We start from the raw sequence: 25218 nt of genomic DNA on the forward strand, positions 1-25218 counted from the left end.
TCTCCTGCTCCTCCCTCATATGCCCAAGACAGTATGACCAACTGTGAATACAGTTCATGCCCACATGTGAACTTGTGTGGTTCTCTTGTAGTAAGCTGCCACGTGTGTACTTGCACGTGTTGTGTACATGTGTGTGTGTGTGTGTGTGTGTGTGTGTGTGTGTGTGTGTGTGTGTGTGTGTGTGTGTGTGCGTGTGTGTGTATCTATGGGACTGCGTTCTCCTATTCTCTCTCCGGTGCCTTCGAGGCCCACGCAACCCTTGTGGCATTGGCTCGACAGCACAGGGCAGGAGTGTGCGCGCGTGCATGTGTATATGTGGGTGGGTGTGCGCGCGCACGCGCGCGTGTGCATGCGCATGTGTGGGTGGGTGTGCGCGCGCGCGCGGGTGTGCGCGCGTGTGCGCACGCTGATGCTCAGCTCTCCAGAATTATGTCCGTGTGCGTAGCCAGTGTATGGTGGCAACATAGCCTTCCTTCATGTATATGTGTATGCGCATACTATTTGGGATGCTTTACTGTTTTTGGTGGGATCCAGTTACATAGTTTTCTGTTCAATTATTTATGTTTATACGGCTGCTGTACTTGTAGTGCAACTTTATGTCTTTCTGCTGGTCAATTTGTCGTCTTGATGGTGTTCTAAATTCTAATACTGATATACATAGAAAATATTACCCTCAGAAAGTGTGCTCGTTGTGAAGTTGTCCTTCTTTGGGCTCAAACCATTGCTCGTGTATAGGTAGATACATATCAGTGGGTTCGATTGGTGGCGAGAGGTCAGCCTAAATTGTTTGGGGCGGAATTCGGCACGAAATCCACGCTGAGTACTTTTTGACGACCTTGAAAACTCTGGCGAGAAAGCGAGGAAAATGATGTCGCTTGGAGCTTTCCGCGAAACTTAGGGCAGCTAATGCCCGCACCTTCCCAAACATTGCCTTGGAACAAGACGATACCACCAGGGAAGCTCTTGTGAGCAAGGGATAAAATAGTCTCTTTTTGGCGATATTGAGCTGAGTTTCAAATTTCCCGGGCCTTGGGTCGGATTTGGAAAATAAAAGTGCAACTTTTAGGGCTCTTTTTCGGTGCTGGCGCTTCGCCTGCGCAAGTAGCTACCCAGGCCAACGGAACAAAAGGAGACAAAAGGTGAGTACGCAAGTGCATGCAGGCCAGCTAGAAAAGGTACGGGAGGTGGTACCTAACAGTATGTACACTGTATATCATGTGCACATTCACATGTCTGAAGGTTTGTGGTTTTTCAATAAAAAAAATACTCCATAGCTCCGTGGTTAGAGCATAACTGGCCTCAAAACGTCAAGCGTAGGTCCCTGGTTCGAGTCCTGCCTCCTGGTGGTGACAGACAGACAGGCAATATTTTCAGACTTTTCCCTTTTCCATTCCCTGAACTTTTGAACGATAGCGAATGTGATTATGTCCCTGGTTTGAGCCCTGGGCCACTAGGCACTGGCGGATAATGCTCGAAAAGGTGGCACATTCTGCTCGAAAAGCAGTGAAATAATATTGGCAGAACCATACAAACCTTATGGCGAGCAATTCCTCGAATTCTGCTCCATTTCTTTATCCACATACCAAACATGCATGAAACCTACCAGAAAAAGTACCGAATTCTGCCAATTTTTCTGCCGGCATTATCCGCATAGGCCCCTGGTGCCCCAGTGGTCGTGACAGTCATGTTTTTCTTCAGATTGTTTCCCTTTTATCTCCCTCACTTTTTTTATTGGAGTAGAAAAGAGCTGGTTCCCAAGTTCCGTGCTCTGAGAAGCAAAGGCGTCAAATGCCACCTTCCACGTGATGCCATTACACTGAACGGTAAACACTTGACATCCCAGGACATTGCCCGCCTCCTGACCACACAGAGCCAATAGGAAACAGCCCGGGCATCCCCAACACCACACAAGAGATCTGCAACTGCCACGGCTACCACTACTGCACCGTCTACCAGCACGATCAGTATTGCTCATTTATCACCAGCATCAACAGCTACAACTCGAAAGCTAAGTATTGCTCATATTAATGTATGTAGTCTTTATAATAAATTGCATGAGATCAAATCACTTCTACATGCTCATAATATTGATGTATTGACCCTCACTGAAACATGGTTGACCGACACTGTTCCTGATAACTGTATAAACATACCGAACTACACCGTGCACAGACAGGACAGGCAGACTGGGAGAGGAGGCGGTGTCTGCATGTATGTTAGAGATGAGTATGATAATCGGAGATTACACCACTCCTCAGACGTGGAAGTGTTTGTTGTGCAGATAAATGTATGCCAACAACCATTGACCATATTCGGCGTTTACCGAGCGCCAGCGGTACCTATAAGCTTCTGGTCGATCCTCACTGACTTGATCGACGACTCGCTGAGACGTGCACCAGCCTCCACCTGCTCTATTGTTCTAGGAGATTTCAATGTGAATGTACAAGATCCTAATCATACACACTACTCTCATCTACAAACACTCTGTAGTGATTTCGACCTCCGAAATGTTGTCACCTCACCAACCAGATATCCAAGCGGAACAACGATAGATCTAGTATTAGTACCCAACTCCACTTTCACCACACCACCTGCAGTACTCAGCGGGACTGATATTGTCTTCAGCAGTTCGACTGTAATTGCGTGTGATATTTCAGACCATAATCTGGTTCATGTTCATTTCACCGTCCATTCTGATGCTCAGCCACACCAGACGAGTAGACAAATACAGATACGTAAGCCACCAGTTCGGTCTCTGAATATCATAGATTTCCAAGGAACAGCCACTGAGAAAATGTTCAACCTGTCCCACCACGCTAGTGCCTCATCGCCAGAGTCTCTAAACACACGCATTGTACATTGGCAGACTGCAGTTCAGGGTGCACTAGACGAGCATTGCCCTGTTAAACGTGTGAATATCAAGAAAGCATACGCTTCAGCCCCATGGATGGATGATGAACTCCGCCTTCTATTGTTTAAGCGCAAACGGGCGCACCGTGCAATGCTCAGACACCCAGACCAGTCAGATCTCGTACAACAGTTTAGAGCACTTCGCAGGCAATGCAAATACCTAACTAGAAAGAAACGGTCGACATACTTCCAAGAACAACTTGTCTGCCACAGAGGCCACCCAAGAGAACAGTGGGGTATTATAAACAATCGATGAGATCGCTCCCTCACTATCCAAGTTGTTATCTGAATCTCTGACGTCTGGTGAATTCCCAGCTCCGTACAAGTCAGCCCATGTTCGCCCCATCCACAAGCGCGGTGATAAGTCGGTCTCCTCCAACTACAGACCAATATCACTGCTCCCCCATATGTCAAAGTTACTTGAGCACATAGTGCATGATCAACTCATACGCTACATCCAGAATGCACCACCCGCACTGCAACATCTCCCTGCAGAGCAATTCGCCTACCGCAGAGGCCACTCCTGCGAAGACTTGCTGACTTGTGTTACCAACGATTGGATGCTCGCCTTGGACAAGGGTGACTACGTAGCGGCTGCCTTCCTTGATATGTCAAAGGCCTTTGACACTGTCAACCACAACATGTTACTTCAAGAACTACTTGAGATTGGTATTGGCGGAGTCGCTCTGCAATGGTTTCACAGCTACCTTACAAACAGACAACAGTGCGTGGTCACTAAGACTCAACAAGGGCAACCATACACAAGCAACAGAGGCGTTCCACAAGGCTCTGTTTTAGGGCCGTTTCTATTTAACTTGTCCGTGAGGAAACTCCCCGCTGTGCCCAAACACTGCAAAGCCCGTCAATACGCAGATGATGTGTCTTTATACAGGGCGGGGAAGAATGTCCAGAACTTATGCAAAGACCTCACAGAGGACATCATCAAAGTAAAGGAATTCTTGGCAACGAGAGGTCTTATGTTGAGCTCCTCGAAAACCCAGCTTGTTGTGTTCAGGCCAAAGTCGAAACCTCTCGACCCCGATGTCAACGTTCAGATTGAAGATGTCACCATCACCCCTAGTGCACACGTGAAATACCTCGGTATAGTTCTTGACGAACATCTCCTTTGGAGTTCACATTGCACAATTAGAACGTAAAATAGGCTGTAAGTTAGGAATGTTTAGAAAGGTCCGAGACCATTTAACGATCGATGCTAAGAGGGCTTTCTACATCTGTTCCATTCAGTCCATACTTGAGTATGGGTCTAATTCCTTTGCTCACTGCCTTTCTGCCTCCCTCCATGACCGTGTTGTCCGACTTAGTAATAGAGCGCTGCGTATTGTATTTTGCATGCCCCGCCTATCTGATGTCTCCCTTGTTCTTTCCCGCTACCATATCATTCCCTTGTCTGTCAGGTGCCGATTCAAGCTGTACGTTCTAACGTACCGTGCGCTTCATGATCTGGCTAGTGTCTTTGTTGCTAACTGTTTCTGTCTCCGCTCTAATTCTACCTGCACTAGTTCTCGCACCCGCTCTCAAGTGTCCTCTTCCCTTGCTCTTCCGACAGCCAAACGTCGCTATGGTTTATTTTCTGTCACTTTCCTTGGCTCTGACCGCTGGAATGCCCTCCCAGCGGAGGTCCGCTCAAGTTCTTCCTTGCATACCTTCCGTAATTCTGTTCTTCATTTTTTAGGGTACCCTGTCAAAAGGCCTTAGGCCTGTGGGGATTGCCCTATCAAAAATTTAATAATAATAATAATAATATAGTCACTACAGTCCGTTTCAAAACTATAGACACGTACCTAGGCAAAAACCGTTATGCCAGCATCTATACCACATAAAATCTGTGATCACTTTGTGCATAATTTTTTCCAAATTGGGCGTCTGTTATCCAATCGTTTAGAAACTACATGTATATGAGAGTAATTGTGGAGCGGACCTGAGCAATATTCCCGGAAAACTATTCTCAAAACGTTCCAGCCAAATTTGAAAGATTTCAAAAACACTACGCGTCTATAGTTTTGAAATGGACTGTAGATGCATGTACATGTATGTACATGTGTAGTATCTCTAGCTCTATCAGTATCACTGAACAGTCATCACACAACCTCCTGGTATTACTAGCTACTTGTAGTTCACATGTACATGCTAAGTGCTTCTCCCAGCAACCACTTACTTTGAAGTAGGACTACTAGACAAACCTGCCTGCAGACCGGTACGGCCTGACCTGTTGCATTCATGCTGTAAATATGCATTACATTGATTCCTGTGTAGTCTGTCCCCCCTCACTGACCCCTTTTGATCACTTGCGAGATGCCTTCCCATCCAACAGCTTTCTTCCCCGAACCCATGTTATTGATCAGCCCTAGCTCACACACATTCAAATGCCTTTTCCTTAGATCTTCCAACAGTTGTCTTCCTAGTAATCGTTATGCCCCCTTACCCTGCCTGCCATTCACATTAGTTTCCTCCATACTTTTAGATTGCATTCCTGTTGCATAAACCTTGCTCGCCACTTAGGTCCATTCATCCTCCCACACTGTTTCGAGTCCCGTTGTCCTCCTGCTTTCTTTTGCCCTCACTCCCAGCTGCTCTCTCTCCCTGGCCTATATAACCCGCTGATTCTTCTCAGTTCTTTGTGGAATTGATTTCGAGAGTAAAGAGTTGTGAAGCCTCAGAGCTTGCAAGTTCCTCCGGCTAGTGCTGCCAGCCTGTTACACTTTCTGTATAAGTCCAAAAGTGCTTCAGACACGAACAGGTTGGCAGACACTACATTGGTGTCAGAAGTGATTCGTACCTTACGTGCTTTGTTATATTCTCTGTATTTCGTAGTCCCCGTCCTTTCCTTTGTTTCCTGAACTCTCATCCGTTACGTAGTTCTCGAGTATCATTAGTATGGCTCAGCAACAACAACAACCCGCTCAGGCTGCCCCGGCTGCTCCTGCCCCCGCTGCTCCTCGTTTCTGAACCCATGACGACCTGAGAACGATGCAGAATCCCGGTTCGTCAGTCCATCCATACAGCAGATCGACGCTGTCACGTACGCATTTCGGCAAAATGGATCACCATCATCCTTCAGCGAGTTCCCATGCCCTCCGGTATGTCCCTGGACTACAGCCACCGGTATATGTACGACCCAAGCGACGTCGGCCCTTTCGTCTTCGCCCATATTGCCGATTTTGCAAGCAGATTGGCCATGCCATAGAGTATTGCTATCGTCGTCGCGATACACGGCACATCTTCCCTTCAACCCAGGTATGTCACCCTTCTTGCTTTATCCCTACTCAATCATCAACCCGGTCAAATGCAACTGTTACTAGTACACATGCTACCCCTATCGTGCAAGCTACGCCGCGCATTATGCAAGCTCCCCCATCCAGCAGTACTTTCCATTCTGTCCTGATGCTCCTCGCTGCCATATCCCTCTCACTAACTCGTTCTGCTGCCAAAGTTGTTCCCCTGCTGACATCTCTCACATTTAGTTTGTTTGCTACACTACACGCGATACACAAGGCCCTCCACGTTCCTTCAGCCACTCCATCCCACAGACAATCCCACTCCCAGTCCCCGTCACACCATTCGATCAACAGCCTAGGACTCACAACCCTCCATATACCTTCATGTCCGTCCAGATACATGCGTTACCCAGTTCTAGATCGCCCAACATTCCGTCCCACTGACACTCCCCTACAACCGCTTTCTCCCCGGTCTGACCACAAAGTGTCCTAGCCTTTTCGTTACCCATCCCGATCATGTCCACCCCGTTCCGACCAAGCAATCCGTTTCAGACCCAAATACAGTATATCCCGCAAGCACGCACTCCAATAACCAGTACAAGTAACAATGATTAAACCGCCACATGGTGAGCGAGTTCTTTCCGGTTGAACCGTCCCAGAGAGACGAGAGTCAAGAAGTATTACCGTCCACAATAAGAGTGACGCGATGGAACACGTCCCTTGTACCGTCCAATACATGTATTGAGACGCGAACACATACATGTACATTTTCCAGCTTCACAGAGAGGCAAATCCTTCACACATTTTAATTTACCTTTGTCTGTCTTTTCACGAACACCCGTCCCGTAGACACGAGGACGTGTCTCAACGGAGGAGGGGCGAGTGTAGTATCTCTAGCTCTATCAGTATCACTGAACAGTCATCACACAACCTCCTGGTATTACTAGCTACTTGTAGTTCACATGTACATGCTAAGTGCTTCTCCCAGCAACCACTTACTTTGAAGTAGGACTACTAGACAAACCTGCCTGCAGACCGGTACGGCCTGACCTGTTGCATTCATGCTGTAAATATGCATTACATTGATTCCTGTGTAGTCTGTCCCCCCTCACTGACCCCTTTTGATCACTTGCGAGATGCCTTCCCATCCAACAGCTTTCTTCCCCGAACCCATGTTATTGATCAGCCCTAGCTCACACACATTCAAATGCCTTTTCCTTAGATCTTCCAACAGTTGTCTTCCTAGTAATCGTTATGCCCCCTTACCCTGCCTGCCATTCACATTAGTTTCCTCCATACTTTTAGATTGCATTCCTGTTGCATAAACCTTGCTCGCCACTTAGGTCCATTCATCCTCCCACACTGTTTCGAGTCCCGTTGTCCTCCTGCTTTCTTTTGCCCTCACTCCCAGCTGCTCTCTCTCCCTGGCCTATATAACCCGCTGATTCTTCTCAGTTCTTTGTGGAATTGATTTCGAGAGTAAAGAGTTGTGAAGCCTCAGAGCTTGCAAGTTCCTCCGGCTAGTGCTGCCAGCCTGTTACACTTTCTGTATAAGTCCAAAAGTGCTTCAGACACGAACAGGTTGGCAGACACTACACATGTGCACCATGATCAAGGCTGACGTTTCAGTGATGGTTCGGTTTTACTGTCTCCACCTTGCCCTTGACCTAGCCCTTTTACAGCGAGACCTGTTGCATGCATGCTTCGCACTCTCATGTCATGTGAATATTTCTATCCTTGTCTTTTGGTGAGAGCTTGGGCAATCCACTTTAACTTATCCAAGCAAGAAGGCAGCAATGCCTGTTCACGCTGGTGGAGTAAAATAAAATAGACCATGCAACCAACCAAACCTTGATCAAGGGCCTGTCTGGGTTTGCACGTGCACCACTGAACCGGTCTGAACAACGTCGTCACTCGTCAGGGTTTTGCTGGCCTGCTACATCTACATGTACCCCTTGGCGGACAACAATGCGGACAGAAAAATTGGCCGAACTTGGTGTTTTTTTTTGGTATGTTCCATGCATGTTTGGTCTGTGGATGAAGAAATGGAGCAGAATTCGAGGAGGTGCCTGTCATAAGCCTTGATAAGGTTTGAATGGTTCTGCCAATTTCACCACTTTTCGAGCAGAATCTGCCAATTTCACTACTTTTCGAGCAGAATCCGCCAATTTCACTACTTTACGAACAGAATCTGCCAAGTTCACCGCTTTTCGAGCAGAATCCGCCAATTTCACTACTTTTCGAGCAGAATCCGCCAATTTCACTACTTTTCGAACAGAATCTGCCAAGTTCACCGCTTTTCGAGCAGAATCTGCCAAGTTCACCGCTTTTCCAGCAGAATATGCCATTATCCGCCGAGGTCTACATGTACAGTGCCTGCATCTTTAAAACTATTGCGTCATGCAATCTCTATTCGGCTTATTCTTCTTCTTCATAACCTGCCGACGGGGACTTCCTCGATTTAGGCTAAGGCCTGTGGAGAATTTATGAATACTGGGAAACTCCGAGAAGGCGTACCCCGATGGGGCAGCAGAATATGTATAACTAATGACATTGTAGTATCCGATGTAACGGGTCCATTACTTCATCAGTGTACATTATGGTTAGTTCTGTTTGTATGTTCCACTTGGTTGGTTGGTAGGTTGGTTGGTTGCTCTGTCTATCTTTATTCGCACAATAAACGGGAACTAGGCCCAATGATATAAAGGCGAATGGATGAGCAGAATTTAGAAAAGAAAGGAGAAAATTACGAAAGAAAAAGTATCTGACAGTGGAGTCAAGGGAGTATCAGGGGTGACAGGGTGGTCGAGGAGAGCTAGGGGGCGGGCTAGTCTGAGCAACAATAATTTATGGTAAGCAACTAACTTATGCTAAACTTTTTCTGCACTTCACGAAGTCATTTTGTGTGAGACAAGGCCTAATCACTGGTATCCGCGTTGGAGACTTGGTATGGATGGAGTTGTTGTTGTTGTTGTTGTTGTGGCTGTCTACTTACTTTTGATTCTCCAAAGGCAAATGGATGCTTATCAATATCATTGGATCGGGAGTCGAGATAGAGAGAAAACAGAGGGGGGGGGGGGGGGGATAGGAAGAGATGATAATGTAAGAAAGGGACGTCACGTGTGTCAGTGAACGGGCGGGGGGGGGGGCTACGTGGTGAAAAAGAGTGCTGGCCTAGCTAACGTAACTCGTTAGCCAGCTGGTAGACCTCTACATGGTCTGGCTGCTGACCAAAACGAGGACGAAACGACCTGATGAGCTCAGGACAGTCGCCAGACCGGATTTTTGGCAAGGGTCGGTTGGGCCATGCATGGTACACGCGTGACCTGCATGTACTTATGTGTCTTTCATTCATTTTTTATTTTTGTCAGCGCTCATATCATTTTAATGAATGGACTTGTAGGATTCGATCGTGCAGTAAGCACCGCTGCGAGTTGGAGTCGATCGTGGCTACTGCGCTAGGCAATGTGGCTGTGATCTTACTTCTAAGTCACACTCCCAGTAAGTGTTCCACTGTCACTGTCTGTGTTGTGATCGACGTGCTACAGTATACAGAGCTATACAGACGCTACGGCCAGGGCTGTTTGGCACGGGTATGCCTGGCTAGCTAGCTAGCTAGCTGAGTCGATGAATTGTAGTATTTCTTGCAGCGTGGCGGATATACTTCCACTAATCTACATGTATATCAAACTATAGGTAAGCTTTGGAAGAGGTTCAATGCTTCACATGTCAGACCCGTATCCTGCTCAGGCGGTCTTGCGCTTTACAGCGCTTGACCATCATGGATCTTTCTCATTGTATAAATAATTTTAATATGGTTGATAAATATGGTGGTAAAGACACACCTGGCAATATGGCGGTAAACACACGCCTGCCCAGAATATTTGGTATCAATTTTATAGAAATTTTATGACGTCACTTTTATAATTATTATTATTATACGCATTCCCGCGTTGAAGTGTAGCAGCAGTATGCTGCGTCCACAGCTTCGCTTATGCAGAATGGCTTGGGTGAGAGGAGAGGGGAGAGAAAGCAACAAGGCAACCAACATCTATCTGTCCCTGCGGGAATTTGCGGAAAAAATCCTCGAAAACTTGCGCAAAAAATTGCGGCAGAAAACAACAAAAAATGCGGCGAAAAGTGCGGAACTTGCCAGGAACTCGCGGAATTGTTGGCAGAAAATTGCGGATTTGGGCCAAATCACGAAGTTTGTTGTATCCTTAGAATCGCTATTTGCGTACTGTGGAAATAACCTACGAGCAGGATCATGGAAAGCACTTTATACTGCGTGAAAAGTGCAGAAAAATGTCAAAAGAAGTGCAGAAAACAACAAAAAACGCGGGAAATCGCAGATTTTTCAGAAAATCGCGGGTTTGGGCCAAAATCGCGAAATTTGTTGCGTCCGTGGAATCGCGATTTCCTGGAGGGACAGATCTATGAGATAGGTCACAATAACATGAAGAGAACCAACCTACATATGCATGATTGCACAAGAATGGAGACGACAAATGGCTATAATCATTGTGCCACAAAACCGGTACACAGGAGATCTGTCGACAATGTAACGAAACATAAAACTCAGTTACTCAATACAGGTTCCACTAAATTACAAGAGAACAACGCCACAACATTAGAATTGCCGCTAAATTATCGCAAGTGTAGAGAACGAGTCCAATACAAATGAAAACCATGAACAGACTGTTCCGAAGTTATTTTGGGAACAAATTGTACTACATGTACTTGCTGATACTGACGCTGACGGAACACGAATTTGAGTTGAATGCGCACGAAGTCTTGTACATGTACATCATTATGCGCCGGTGTTGTGGAGTAAGCAGGTACGTCAGTCACCAATCCAGCTTCAGCTCCGCGCTTGCTTCAGCAGAATGTTGCCCGCGTTTGCTTTGCCTCCACACGGATAGACGAGTTCTATAATAGCCGTACAAAAACATTTTCATAATTCACAGCAATACTGTCCTGGAAATGCTTATAAGTTTCCAGTGTGGCACACCTACACACACACACACACACACACACACACACACACACACACACACACACACACACATACACAAACCTACACACACACACACACACACACACACACACACACACACACACACACACACACAAACACACATACTGATCAGGTTCAAAAAATTAAAAAAAATTGTCTCACACTGCTGCATACTTAGTTGTCATTCAAAAAATTCGAAAATCTGTTGACTCACGCTCGTATGCTTGTGCACATTTGGAAATCCCAATGTAATCATTCGTATAACCTCTGTAATACATGCATATCTGCTGCTACACCAGGTTTTTTCCATATTAGGAGGCTCCACTACAGCCAATTCAGCATCTCTTAAAATCAACCTACGGTGGAAAATCCGTTGCCAGGAGCGTACTCCGTAGTCTCCTCGTGGACTCAAATCCGGTGAACTGCTGACGTTCACGTGTGCCAACTGTGGCCTGTCGCAAGCAGCAGCAGCGGCAGCACCGGGGGAAATGGATCGTGCACACGAGGGCATTCTGCGACGACTGCGTATGGACCTGCGGAAGAGCCTGGCAGTGGATGACCACCTGCTCGACCACCTGTACTGCAAGCGCATCATCACCGAGGCCGAGAAGCTAGATATCAAGGCCAAGGAGAGCGATGGCGGTGGTGGTGGCAGGCCGGTATGCGGTAGGGAGCAGGTGAGTCAGCAGCTCTGTGCTTAGGGGTGTAGGGCATTGCAGTACGGTGAAACCTGCCCTAAGACGACCGCTCTGAAGGGGCTTTCGAAACCAGGTCTCTGTTGCCAGGTGCAGTTGGCTGGAATTAGCATCCCTTGGTGCTGGTTGCAGTGGTAGTCAGGGAGAGGTTGTGTTCTCTATTCGAGTGGTCGCCTTGACAGGTTTTACTGTACTTGAGTGCTTGTACATGAGTGGACTGGGGCGGGGGGGGGGGGGGGCGGGGGTAGGCAGCAGTGCATTTGTATCTGATTGCGGGGGGGGGGGGGGGGATACCGTTTAAAAGCAAAGTGTTGGTTGCGGGGGGAGGGGGGGGGGGGTGAGCAGGGCAGAAAAGCATTACCTGGTTGGGTGGGGTGGGGATATAGTGAAGCAGAGTGTTTGTATCGTGTTTCTTTTGCGTATATGTTCTCCACGGCAAATCCCCTCAACCACACCACTCATGATGCCCTTACCTACAGGTCCGCCAACGTCTGTAATTTCCTTTGAAAGAATAATATATTGTAGAATGAAATACAGTACTGCCGGGCGCCGAAGAACGGACCTCCGAAGAACGGCCAGGCTAGATTTTCTTAAGAATGGTCTTCGCTGCATTTTTTGCAGATAATTGTAAGGACGGAAACCGTAATGTAACACTATTGTACACTCAGTGTACATGTACATGTATGACTGTACCATCGAATAAGAATGAAACTGCTGTGTTCGCTAAAACTAGGCACACTCTAGGCTATAACCCTGACCCCCAGTTCTTCGGCGCCCGACAGTACTGTAGCAATAAAATTGAATAAATATTGCAGAATACAGTCGTCCCTCTCTAATCCGGCACTTGTTTATCCGGAACCCTTGCCAACCGGCGCACTTTCTGACGAAACCGATTTTTTTCGTTCAATTCCGACATCTTAATCCGGCACTTGAATTCCGCCTCCGGCAGTGACTTTTTGAAACGAATCGCTCAAACTGCACGTAGTTTGATTTCATAATCCGGCAGTCGTAAATCGACTGTGCGTGTGTGTGCAAGAGTACGTATACATGTGAACATGTTCTCTGTTTTACTTTATCACTGTGTATATTCCTGGAGAAAAGTTGAGAATATAAAGCCGTGCACCAAATACTGGAGTCGACACGGAAAAACCCTGCGTTTTGACGTATGATACATGCATGCAATTGGGTAGGGCCGGGTCAGAGGGCAGGATTTCTTAATCCAGCACCCTCGTTAATCCAGCAGAAAATGCCGTAGCAAAAGGTGCCGGATTAGAGAGGGACGACTGTATGTCCTGTCATCTGACTCTGATGTCATGATTCCAATATCTCCTCTGCTGTGACTCTGTCCCATTGCCCCATATCACCAGGCGGAAATTATCCTGCAGCTGTTGCCGTCGCGCGGTCGCAGTGCCTTTGCCGTCTTCCATGACGCGCTCCAGCACTCCGCGCTCCGCTCCAATCACGAGCTGGCGGCCCGACTGCGCTCGGCCGAGCAGAAGGAGCTGGGCGGCAAGGACGTGACGTGCTTTGCTGCGCCCGTCGAGGAGACAGCCGGCAGCCGCACCCGGACAGGAGTAGCGGAGACTGGAGACAGCAGCAGCTTTGACAGAAGTAACAGCTCTGGCTGGGCCAGTCGACCGTCCAGCATGGATGAAACTGACGGCAGTTGTTCCGGTAATAGTTTGTTTGTTAAGAAAGTGTCTGCTCCGAACGGTCGGAGCTTGCGCTTCCTGCCGACTGACTTGACACTTGGCTGATTCACGGCTGGGTCTGGAGCACACGAGAATCCCAGCGTTCCGAGCAGAAACATTCTTCACCAATTAGCGCCGATGTCGCAACATCTTAGTTTATTGATTGTTTTGTATGAACACAGAAGATGTGTTTCAAGCATGGCTTGTTGGGAATGCACTGAGTACAGATATGCAATGAGGTTACGATAAGCTGCTACGTGTATATAGCACAGGCCAAGCCCCCCCCCCCCCCCCCACACACACACAAACAACACCACCACCACCACCATCCCACATCCTCATTCTCTCTTTTTCGCTCGCCCGCTCTCTCTCGCTCTCTATCTATCTATCTATCTCTATCTCTCCCTCTCTCTCCTCTCTATCAATCTCCCCCTCACTCTCTCTCTCCCTCTCTATCTCTCTATCTATCTATCTCTCTATCTATCTATCTATCTTCTCTCTCTCTCTCTCTCTTTCTTTCTCTCTCTCTCTCTCTCTCTCTCTCTCTCTCTCTCTCTCTCTCTCTCTCTCTCTCTCTCTCTCTCTCTCTCTTGTGTTTGCTACATTCCAACGCAGGCATGAGGCACAATCCGTGGCACGACGATCGCTTTCGCAAGCTAATGGTCTGGCTGGTCAAAAGCATGGAGCCGGCCGAGGCACGCCTGGTCTGCTTCGGCGAGGGGCTTCTCTCCGACACGGACATGCTCGAGTTGCAGGGCAAGGAGATCCAGGGCAGCATCAGGCATAACATGCTCTTGATGGAACGTTTGCGCATTGGCGGACCAGCGAGCTATGACAAGTTTCTCGCCGCCGTCAAGGAGATGGGGCCCCAGCTTGCGGCGAAGTATGACTCACTGGCCGAACTTAAGCACCCCGCCGTGACCTTCCGCTAGGTCAGTTCTCAATCATGAGGCCGTGGCTTGGACGATTCCAAGAGATTGACTAAAGACGCATATTTTTATCAGCAGAGTTATTTTTTATGGCGGCTCCTAAGCAGCTGCTTCCAGTGCAAGCTTAATAGCTTGTGGATGCATGCAAGGATGTGAGCGTGAACTTGGGTGTGAGCGTGGGTGTAGGTGAGAATTTTTTGGATTCAAATTGTCCAGGTCGATATTAGTAGAACCCTTGATGAGTTGATCCTATACACGCTGTGTATAACCACGGCAGTCTCCCAAACTGTCTGAGTGCTATTTTGAGACTTATTATGGAGATTTATTACCCCCCCCCACAGCCATTTATTATTTCTCACGTGCACACACACACACACCTTTGGACCTTTGGAAAGCCCATCGTCGAAGGCGATGATAGCTATTAGGCGAGGCAGTAGTTCTTGTGTCGGGATAAATCATTCGGACGGCGAAAGTCGCGGCCGCAGACACAGACGAACACTCTTGGTTGGGGCTGGCTTGGTGGCTTCCGACGGCTACGTTCGCGCCAGTCCCTCCAGTCCTGAGCAAGGTGGTACCATTGCGCCTCCGGGATACCGGTCGCACGCAGGTCTGAAGCTGCCACATCTCTCCAAGCACACACACACACACACACACACACACACATAAAGCGACCACCACTGCTATATGCCATTTTTCCAGAGAAGTATGATCATTCCACTTGCCATCACAAACACACTTCAAGTTTCTTGGATTGACATGCACTGTCTGCACAATCTGGATGATGTCACTGTCAACTTGCCAGTGACATGGACCAGATTGTGCAACTTTACACAATGTCATTGATTTGAAACTTTCCTTGCTCTGCCCTGACTTGGGAATGGTTTGGCAGCATGTAACTTAAGAGTTGTGTATGTTACAACCTCCGCTCCGCCCTTTATATACATGTACACACGCACACGTGCACACACACGAATACACAAACACACACACACACACACACACACACACACACATATGCATACACACGAATACACAAACACACACACACACACACACACACACACACACAAATACAGACACGTGCACACACACACACACACACACATCACCGATAGGCATAGAGTAGCAGTGAGCGAACACAGCAAGTCAGACAACTAGGTATAATAATGTGCACCCCGCACACACGTCTTGCACACTACCATCATCGTTACATACGTTCTTCGGTACCCCATATACGGGAATAATAGCTATACATGTAGTCGTACATATAGTGCGGACGGTGGCCAAAAATTGATCAGATGAGAATGAAAGAGAACATATTTTTATTTATACCTATTTTCCTTTTCATCTCCCGGAAAAAAAACTAATCAATTCATTGCTAGCCTGGTGAATATGAGTGCGCCCTCTATATAACACAGAGATAAAATTGAATTCATAGATGATATAGGTTGTCAGGTTCGCCTCCAGCATCTAGCATCAAAGTCAACAGAATGCTGTTGTCGACAAGACTTGATAAGTTCTCCAAAAATGTGTGGACATTGATTGCACAGCTCAGCAGCAGTAATTGCAGCTCTGGCAACTCTGCATGGTGGCGTGGCCAGTTTTCTGGTGAACTGAGCAGACAGTGCAGGCTAGGCTAAGCGAGAGAATGTCCCTCACATAGCAGGTCATGCTAGGCAGTGAGGGAACGTCCCTGCGCTTGGCAGGGAGCGACGCAGGCACAGGCTGATGTGTGCTCGCAGTGTGCTCATGGCAGTATCGGCACTGCCTCGATGCAGGAGACCTGGCCTAGCTGGTGCATGCATGCATGTGAACGGGGCTAGCTGTAGCAGGCATGGTGGCAGCGGCGGTCAAGTGAGGGCTGGGTCAACGCGTGTCAAAGCTTAGCTGAAGAAACTCAACGTGAAATCAAGCTGCGGGCTCAAGCGAGGATAAAGTCATATGCACGGACATGAACAAACACACGGACAAAAAACACACACAGACACGTTTGACTGTGCCGTAAAACGAGGAAAGAGAAAAGTCGGAAAACAGCACCTAAGCCATGTGGCAAGCGGCTGTCGACACATCAGCAGCGCGAGTGCTGATTGGGCTTAGTGCTGTTGTGAACGTCTACAGGAGATTCCCGCTGTGCTACACACACTCAGGTGCATTTTGTCTAGCTCTGTGTCATGTTTTCTGCACGCATGCACAGGTACACATAGACATGCGCGCGTACACACAGGATGTTAACTGCTGCAGTACAAGGGATTGCCACCGTGTGCTACACATGCTCGGGTGTATGTCGGCTAGGTGCTGCATGTCGGTGAATGTTGGCAAGCCCTGGTCGTGCTTTCCTCCACTGCACACATCATAAGCTACTACTGCCGGACATCAGTGAATGATAACCTGGCAACAGGAGTGGCAGTGGCGGAGGCAGCAGGAGAAGCGGAAGCAGAAGCGACGGCGGCAGGTGTACGGTATGGTACGACAGAAACGCGGCCATTGTAAGACATGTGACCGGTAATAAGCAACACGTCTTTGCCCGTTCGACCGCTCTCCGTAGATTGCTGGGGGTGGCGGCTACTGGAACCTGCTACATGACAATCGTCATCGCTCCACTTAACTTGCAACAGGTTGATGTGCATAGCTGCCATGCTGTGACTTTGCAGAACTAAATCCAACGCACGGGTGCATGTGCTTGTCGCATTTCCATCGTGACGGCTAGGGTTGCCAGGCAACAAACACGGCTGCGAACACGGTCGACTGGGACTGCGGACGGTTGCCACGAAAACAAACACGGAGACTCTGATTCTGTGATCAGATCCCAATGGTCGTACAACGCTGACCTGCACAGCTGCACACATGCATCGTGCACGCTGCTATCACCGGATCTCCAGCGTTGAACCGGAGGTGTTTCGCACGCTCGGCGGGGGCTCCGCTTTCTGTGCCATGGCGTCCAGCTCCGCCTCGTCACTGATGATGTTCAGGTCCTTGAGGTAGTGCTCCACGCGGCGCATGGAGAACCACTGCTCGTAGATCTTACGTACGTCGCGGTCCGTCAGCTTGTCTTTCGGGTCGCGCAGCATCCGCGTGACGTCGTAGCTGCTGGCGTGGAAGCCGTTGATGTGGCGAATCTCCCGCGCCATCATGCGCAGCTTCTCGAAGTTGATGAGGCCGTCGATGCGGTCGTCGTTGCCCAGGTAGATGAAGGTCAGGTCCTTGGTGACGACGGGGAAGAAGGGGACGATGGGAGCGGACACGCTGCTCACCATTGAGCGGTAGGTGAGCATGTTGCGAGACGGATTCATCAGGATCTGCATCTCCTCAATGCTCTGTTGCAGGGATGGGGGAAAACATGTGTAGATAGACACGTAGGCATGTGCACAGACAGACAGATAGATAGACATGCACACACATACATACATACATACATACATACACAGACATGTGCACACATGAATATACATACAAATACACACTTGAGCAACCAGAAGCATGCAACTATGTCTGGGAAAGTACTTGTACATAGGGTGTGATTAAACGCAGCTCTCTTCGGCTCTCTGTGTGTCTCTCTCCCCTCTTTCTCTTTATCTTTCTCCCCTTTGTCTCTCCCTCTTACATATACACATGTGCACGTACACGCACGCAGCACACGCGCGCACACACACACACACACAACCGTCCACAGTGGGAAAACAAATCTGTCCCTCACACCGGGCTCTGTGAGCAACCTGCTTATAACTACACATATGTTGGCTAAAACCAGGCATATGCACGGGTAGTCAAACGGGTGCCCTTGGTACCTGGTACATAGAGAATCATCCACACTAACTTCACACAGATGTGTCCGCAGATCGAGTAACTGCACTCATTACCTCCTAAACAGAGCTCCAAGTTGCGGGTACCTCCGTCTACCATGCACCCTAATGTAGTGAAATGTTGCTACTCTTTTTGCCTATTTTCGGTGGAAATAATGACGGCATATGCCAGAGCCCTTTCCTATCAAAACGTATAAGATGTAGGGTTCGGACATTTCCGAGCTATGGGCACTGCCCGATCCAGGATCGCCCAGACAAGAGAGATACGAGTGTGCTGGAACAATAATGTGCCTGACATGGCTGGTTTCCTATTCCGCATTTTCGGAGTACAGTCAACTTCGCTTATAACGACACTCGGCGGGGCATCAGAAAAGTGTCCTTATTCGCGAAGTGTCGTTATACCCGAAGTCTCATTATATGTGTCACAGTTGGATGGGACTTTGCTCTGGGCAAGAAATATATGTCGTTATTCGCGAATTGTCGTTATATCCGCAGTCGTTATTAGCGAAGTTGACTGTATAACCTGAACTGTTAACACAGCGGGAGATCCAGCGATCTCTACAGGGGGGGGGGGGGGGGTCCAGTATAGTCAACACTGAATAGCTGATACGTACATGGACACGCATACGGTTGCTAGTACAGTACAGCCAGACCTCGCATAACCGCACACATCCGTTTCCCACAAAAATCCGGATAGGCGAGCGAACCGGATTATCGAACGCACATACTGTATGCATGCAGGACATATGCTGTAAATCGGTAACCAACGATTTTCTTCCGGACGGCGAGGGATCCGGATAAAAGAGGACCGGATAAGCGAGGTCTGACTGTGGTAGATTGACGAAATTTAGGGGGTTCTGTGGAACCCCTCCTGGATCCACCCCTGGAACACCAGTAATTCACCCAACAAAAGTCAGTTTGCCTTATACAACTTGTAGTACAAGTACGATGGTCAAATTTTGCGGTGATAAACAGGGCAGATGTCTGTGTTTTGCGACGAGCATCAAGGTGCGGCATTTACGCCAGTGTGGCTTATACTCGGGGTTAATACGGCAACTCACCTTGATATCGCGCGCGCCAAGCTTCTCCCAGGTCTGGCGCAGTCGCGTGACGGCCCCGTACGACAGGCCGCTGGTGATGGCGAACATGGTGTTGAAGTTGCGCAGCGACCGGCACAGCTTGGCCACCTTCAGGAAAAACTTGATCTTGCGCACGCGCTGCTGCATCGACGGCTCGCTGACGATCTCGGTGACCACCCAGAACATCTCGTTGTTGGTGGTGCTGGAGAAACGCTGAAAGTCGCTCTGCTCCTTTCCCCCGGGAAGATCCTTGCCACCACTGCCGCTGCCATTACCGTTGAGATCCCAGATGTAGTTAACGTACTCGGCCCCGCTGATGCGGCGGAACGTCAGGAAGCTCTGTAGCGTGACCACGCGTGCTACATCTCGTGTGTCCAGGCTCAGGAGATCGCAGGCGCCGTCGTGCATGATGTCCGTCACCAGGCTGCTGCCGTGCACCAGGTTCGTCGTCGTCTTGTTCGACTTCAGGTAGAAGCGCGACATTGGGCGCAGCTCCGCCGGCAGGTTGGCAAACGCGTCCGGTAGGCGTGTCTGCTGCACCACGCCCTGCTGGCTGACGGTGATGCGGCACAGCGAGAACGACTCCTCCGAGTCGGGCATCTCGAACTGGCGCACGCCCATGCGCACCAGGTCCAGCGCCGTTGTCGCCGCGCCAACCGTCAGGTAGCGGTGCTGGTGATCGTGCCGGTACAGCTTGATCACGCTCAGCGGCAACAGGCTAGACGGCGACGTGGGTCTGGAGGGACGATTCGCCGACGCTGCCACCACGGACGCCGAAGAAGACCCTCCACCCCCGCCAGCGGGACTGCTGTTCATGGGCACGGAGAGAGAGGTCTTGCGCGCGTGCGGCGCCGATGCGACGCGCATGCTTGCCGAGCGCATGTTCGACGTGGACGCGTAGCGCTTCGCAAAGCCGTGCAGGCGCCGACCGAACAGCGTGGAGGAGCGCGGAGAGCTGTCCGCAGCCCCGCCGACGCCCCCACCGCCCACGGCGTTCAGAGCGCCGGACGAAGACGAGAGGTGCCCGCTGATGCCGTTCTGGTGCGCGTGCTGCTGGGGTGCCAGGCGTGACCTGCCCGCCACATGCTGTTGGTCATGAGGAGCGTCTGAATCGCCGCCAGCATGCTCTACAAGTGGGAAAGTCCCCTTACTCTGCACGGCTATTGTCAGCAGCCGCAGCTCGCCCAGGAAGTTCGTCTCCTCCAGCTGGCGGCGGAACGTGCGTAGAAAGCCGATCATCTCCACCGAGCCGTTGAAGTCCTCGATGTGATTGTTCGCCCAGAGCAGCACCACGCGGGCCACGCGGTCGCGCAGCTCGGCGTGCAGGAACAGCTGCTCGAGGAGCTCGGCGAGCTCCGTTGCCGTCATGAACGTGCGATACGTCAGGAGGAAGTCCTCGGCGTACGCCGGGTCGTAGTCTCCCACGACCAGGTGCGCCACGAGCTTGGCCCGCGCGCCACGCACCACCACCTGGCCCCACTCCGTCTTGCCCGTCTTGCGATACTCCGTGACCATCACCAGCGCGCCGTCCTCCACCACCTCCACGGTGGCCTGCTCCGACTGCGCAAACACGTCGTGGAACTGCTCCGCGGCGACGCTCAGCAGCAGCGTTTCCGTGCCGCGCGTCACCAGCGAGCCCGCCTGAATGACCTTCTTCTTGTGGGCGCGCGACACGCCAAACGCCTCGCCCAGGTGGAAGACGGCTGGCTCGTAGGACTCGCGTACGAGCTCCACCGCGCCGCCGAACACCACCCACCAGCGGTCCACCTCTTCGCCGGAGCGCACCAGCACCGTGCGTGCTCGCTCGTACGTCTGCAGGCGCATGAGGGCGCACAGCTTCTCCCGCACGGGCAGCGTCATGTTGGCGAACGCCGGTAGGTGCTGGATATAGTCCATGATCACGTCCAGGTCGTCGGCGCTGCGCTTCTCCGGCGCTTTCGACAGCAGGTCCTGAATGGACGCAAAGCTATCGCTGTACTGGGAGGACACATCGGACGTATCGTCACCATCCTCTGGTTCAGAATCCACGCAGACCTCTTCCAGGCCCTCCAGCTCCTCAAGGATGTCCAGGTCTTCCAGGCTGCCCATCTCGCAGATGTTGATCTCTGGCGTTTCCAGGAACTTTCCCGATAGGCACCCGAGCGACGAGGAGGCCTGGCCCAACTGGGCTTCCAGCAGTTGGTTCCGCACGCCTGGTGCCGATCTCGACAGGTCTCCGTTCATCGCAGCCGCTGCCGTCGCTCCGTTGTGGTGCCCACTCCCGGAGCCCGCTGCCCCAGCGCTGCCAGAAGGGTAAGTGCCGCGAGAATGATCCATGTGCGGGCCAACAGCGGGCCACGCGGGTGCGTACGAAGCTCGGGAACCGAGGCAGTTAGGTTTGCGCCAAGCGCCAACGACAAGAAACGATCATGCACACGCTACGCAAGCGAAGTCGCCTCCGTTGGTGCATTCGGTATCAGCCCTACTGCTAGCGAGCTTCCCTACGTCGTTTGGACGACTCGCCCATTTCACCTCCACTACTCTACTCACCGTTAGCCGTCCTCCTCGACTTTTACGTTAGCGCAGGGACGCCACCAAACCGCTACTCACGCTAGATCTTTACTCCAGCCTAGTGCAGGGATGATTGTGATGTCGATAATTCACCAGCGAACTCACCGACCTCGAGAGCGGTAGCCAGCTAGCTAAAAGGCCGCCGACACGAAAACGTACTATCGCGTCGAGCCTTGGCGCACAACTGACATGCAGGCGTGTGGTGCAAATATTTACTTAGCAAAAACAGTATCATACACCGCAGCTCGGCAGCTTTGGTTGTGTGTGGGAATCCTCTTCCACTCAGCTTCTCCAAACATCCTTATTTTCTTTGAACGGCAGACTCATAAAGTCATAGAGTCATACAGAGCATGATGTAGTGCCTAGTGGAAACGCATACAGATCACAGTAGACATGACAGTCATGTAACTCACAGCCAGATAGCGTGCGCCAAGCCCAAACCAAAGCCAAGATCTCAACTCAAGTCTACCAAGCTGCAAGACAGTCAATCAGCTGCACTCGCATAACCACTAACCAGGGCATGATTACTGTACTGGCTGGCTACTGTCCATGCACGGGAATGGAACACGGATGAGTCGTTTTATTACGACAGCCTGCACTGGCTACTGCTACTGCACTGGCTACTGCTGCTAGAGCTATAGTATAGTCAGTCACAGAGCTACAGTACAGAGCTACATACTACTAGACTAGTAGTACTAGTACATGACCCTGATGAGTGATGACTGATTGTAGGCAATGATAATGTTAGTCCGTGGGCCAAACCTGAAAAAAGGCCTCCTAGAAAAATCTCGTTCCGACTTTTGGGCACCGCAATTTTATTGGCCACGTCTACTCTAGATACCTTACTGAGCAGGATTCCGGTTGTTGTCACTCTGACAACTTTCTGAAAGGTATCCAAAAATCGGCTTTTCCATGTTGAAAATTTCTCTCTCGGCGGCCATTGTTTTGTATGCATTCATGCATGCGCCTTGTGTGTGGTGCTGTGAAATGTGATTATGCACCAGAATAGACGAAAGTACACGAATTCAGTGTTACCTGTCATGTCAAGTCGTGATCTGGTACGATCTGGTACACTGCACACTCTCTGCAGGCGTGCACCCGGACCCACAATTCTAACTCTCTGCACTGCAGTGCAGGCGTGCACCCAATACTTGGCATATTCCTTCTCAGTTTGAACTTTCATTTCGAGATCGTTTTTTTGGTTTCAGTTTGTACTAGTATGTCTGTGGTCAAGTAGCACTAGAAGTAAGCGTCGTGATGAGTTTAAAGTGTCTCATTCACGTTCCGGAGTGCGGTGAGGAGGTGAAGCCCTTCCCCCAGACTACGTGGAAGAAGGTGTGTGAAATATGCACTAGTGAAGCTGTTGCCGTAGAAAATTTAGCTGAGCTCAGGGAGTTATGTCGTAGTGATGTTTGGCCTGAAAACGGAGGCGTCCACAAAAAATGTTACCAGAAAATAACGAATATAACCCTCCGAAGAAGGCAGAGTACCCCTCATCTAGCCATTCGGAAGAACTGTCTGTGCCGGAGTCGATAGAGCCAGAAGCCAAGCGCCGCCCCAGCATGCGCGCCGCACTAGCCGCGCCCGTCGTAGCTCCAGGCATGAAGGGCTGCATATCAGTTTGTGGGAAGGAGAGGCGCCAGCAACCTGGCCGGAAGAATTGTAGTCCAGTCCACAAGCAGGTGTGAATACGCACACGCTGCAGCGAAGCTGTTATGTACATGTTATACGCAGCAAACATCAGAAAAGACGAAAAGGTCCAAGTTGCAATTGGTCAATCCGTCTCTGGAATATTTGCGCGCGAGGTTAACTACCATAAACAATGCTACAGGAATTACACGAGAGCTTAGTGCCCCTGTTTGCGAAGCCATTATGGGGATGCATGCCTATACAGGTTGTGACACAACCAATGCCTTCAGTGGCAGAGGGAAGAAGCTAGCATTTCAGCTGATCACCAAGCAAACCCCAAAAGGCGAGCTGGCTCGAAAGGCTATGGCAGCACTCGGTGCATCATTTGACGCACTACCAGCTGACATTTCGCCTGCATCGAGCAGTTCACTTGCGGTATATACGGCTTCAACACCGCCACATCTATCAACGAAGTGCGATACCAGATGTTCTGCTCTCGCTCGACGCAATTCAGCTCCCTTCCTCCTTGCCAAGATGCGCTGCGCAAGCATACTGCAAGAGCAAATTACCAGGCCAGTATCTGGCACCGTGCTCTGGAAGCTTCCGCGGATGTCCCACCACCGCATAGCCCTGGTCAAGGGTAGACCATTGATTCTGGCGGTGGTTTGGAAGTGGACTGGCTCAGCTTGGCACCAGCACCATCGAGCCTGATGGAATTTGTTTCATGCGGTTGCACGACAGGCTGCAAGCACGGACATTGCCCCTGCCGGAGACAGCACCTCGATTGCACGGATGCTTGCAAGTGCTCTCGCTCAGGCCAGGAGTGTGAGAATGGGCAACCACTGGAGCTTCAAGTAACTGCAGAACTCAGTGAAGACGAGGATGAATAAGAAAAAGAATGCCCATCCTGACAGGTATGTATAATGTGATTGAAGATTGAGTGTTCATTAGAGTTCAGCGATGCACATTGTACAATCATGAACATGTACGTGACTGTACATCATGCCCAATTCAAGTCCTTCTGATGTTTGCCCAGTGTTCAGTATCAATATCACATGTGGACTAAAATCAATGTGGGAGATATAAAAATGCACGGGAATGATCATTGCGATTATTTTCATTGCCATCGGCTTCGGCCTCATTTCCTCTGTGCTGCGCTGATGAGTCCACAAAGGACGAACTAGTTCTGTCCACACGTTGGGTGATCATTGGAATTGGAATTGTGTATTTTCTGTGACCTGATTATTCTCTACAGGTCGACCTTTTTCGGCAACATGAAACATATTCCGTATGGCTAATCCTGCAGTATAAGTCAGTGTTATGATGACGAAGTCTCCCTCGTACACAGCTGCAACAAACGTAGTCTTCCGGGGTCACGCGGTCCTTCAGGTCTGGTCTGTCAGTGACCTGTGCAGATGGTCACAGTGTTGTGATCCTTTCTCTGGACATTCAGATTATTCTGCAACCCATATAATAACTATGCAATGCATAAATGCGGCTGTGTGTTCTGCCTCATATCTGTATAATGTACACCATTTTTGTATTGAACGGTCTGAGATATTCTTAGATCAGACATAGTATTCTGCAATGTACAGTACGTGCATGCCACAGCCAGTCCTATTATGATCTGATAAAATGGTATACAATGACTCGAATGATGTTTCGAAGTAGTTACAGTATTG

The 25218-nt window shown here is 49.9% G+C and overlaps 2 protein-coding genes across 2 annotated transcripts; one reads left to right on the top strand and one right to left on the bottom strand.

The window, feature by feature from the left end:
* The first annotated feature begins 9550 nt into the window (after positions 1-9550).
* LOC135829493 (uncharacterized) lies at positions 9551-14764 on the top strand. The gene is made up of 4 exons (XM_065341898.1): positions 9551-9842; positions 11463-11840; positions 13226-13532; positions 14165-14764. The coding sequence occupies exons 2-4, from the start codon at positions 11652-11654 to the stop codon at positions 14479-14481; spliced, it is 813 nt and encodes a 270-aa protein (XP_065197970.1). The 5' UTR covers positions 9551-9842; positions 11463-11651; the 3' UTR covers positions 14482-14764.
* A 926-nt stretch (positions 14765-15690) lies between these two features.
* Positions 15691-22277, bottom strand: LOC135829527 (rap guanine nucleotide exchange factor 2-like). The gene is made up of 2 exons (XM_065341926.1): positions 19340-22277; positions 15691-17792 (listed from the first exon to the last, which is right to left on the bottom strand). Exons 1-2 carry the CDS (start codon positions 21671-21673, stop codon positions 17343-17345), a joined length of 2784 nt encoding a protein of 927 aa, XP_065197998.1. The 5' UTR covers positions 21674-22277; the 3' UTR covers positions 15691-17342.
* Positions 22278-25218: the final 2941 nt, after the last annotated feature.

Source organism: Sycon ciliatum, chromosome 13 (genome assembly GCF_964019385.1).
Source record: "Sycon ciliatum chromosome 13, ocSycCili1.1, whole genome shotgun sequence".
Classification (NCBI taxonomy): domain Eukaryota; kingdom Metazoa; phylum Porifera; class Calcarea; order Leucosolenida; family Sycettidae; genus Sycon; species Sycon ciliatum.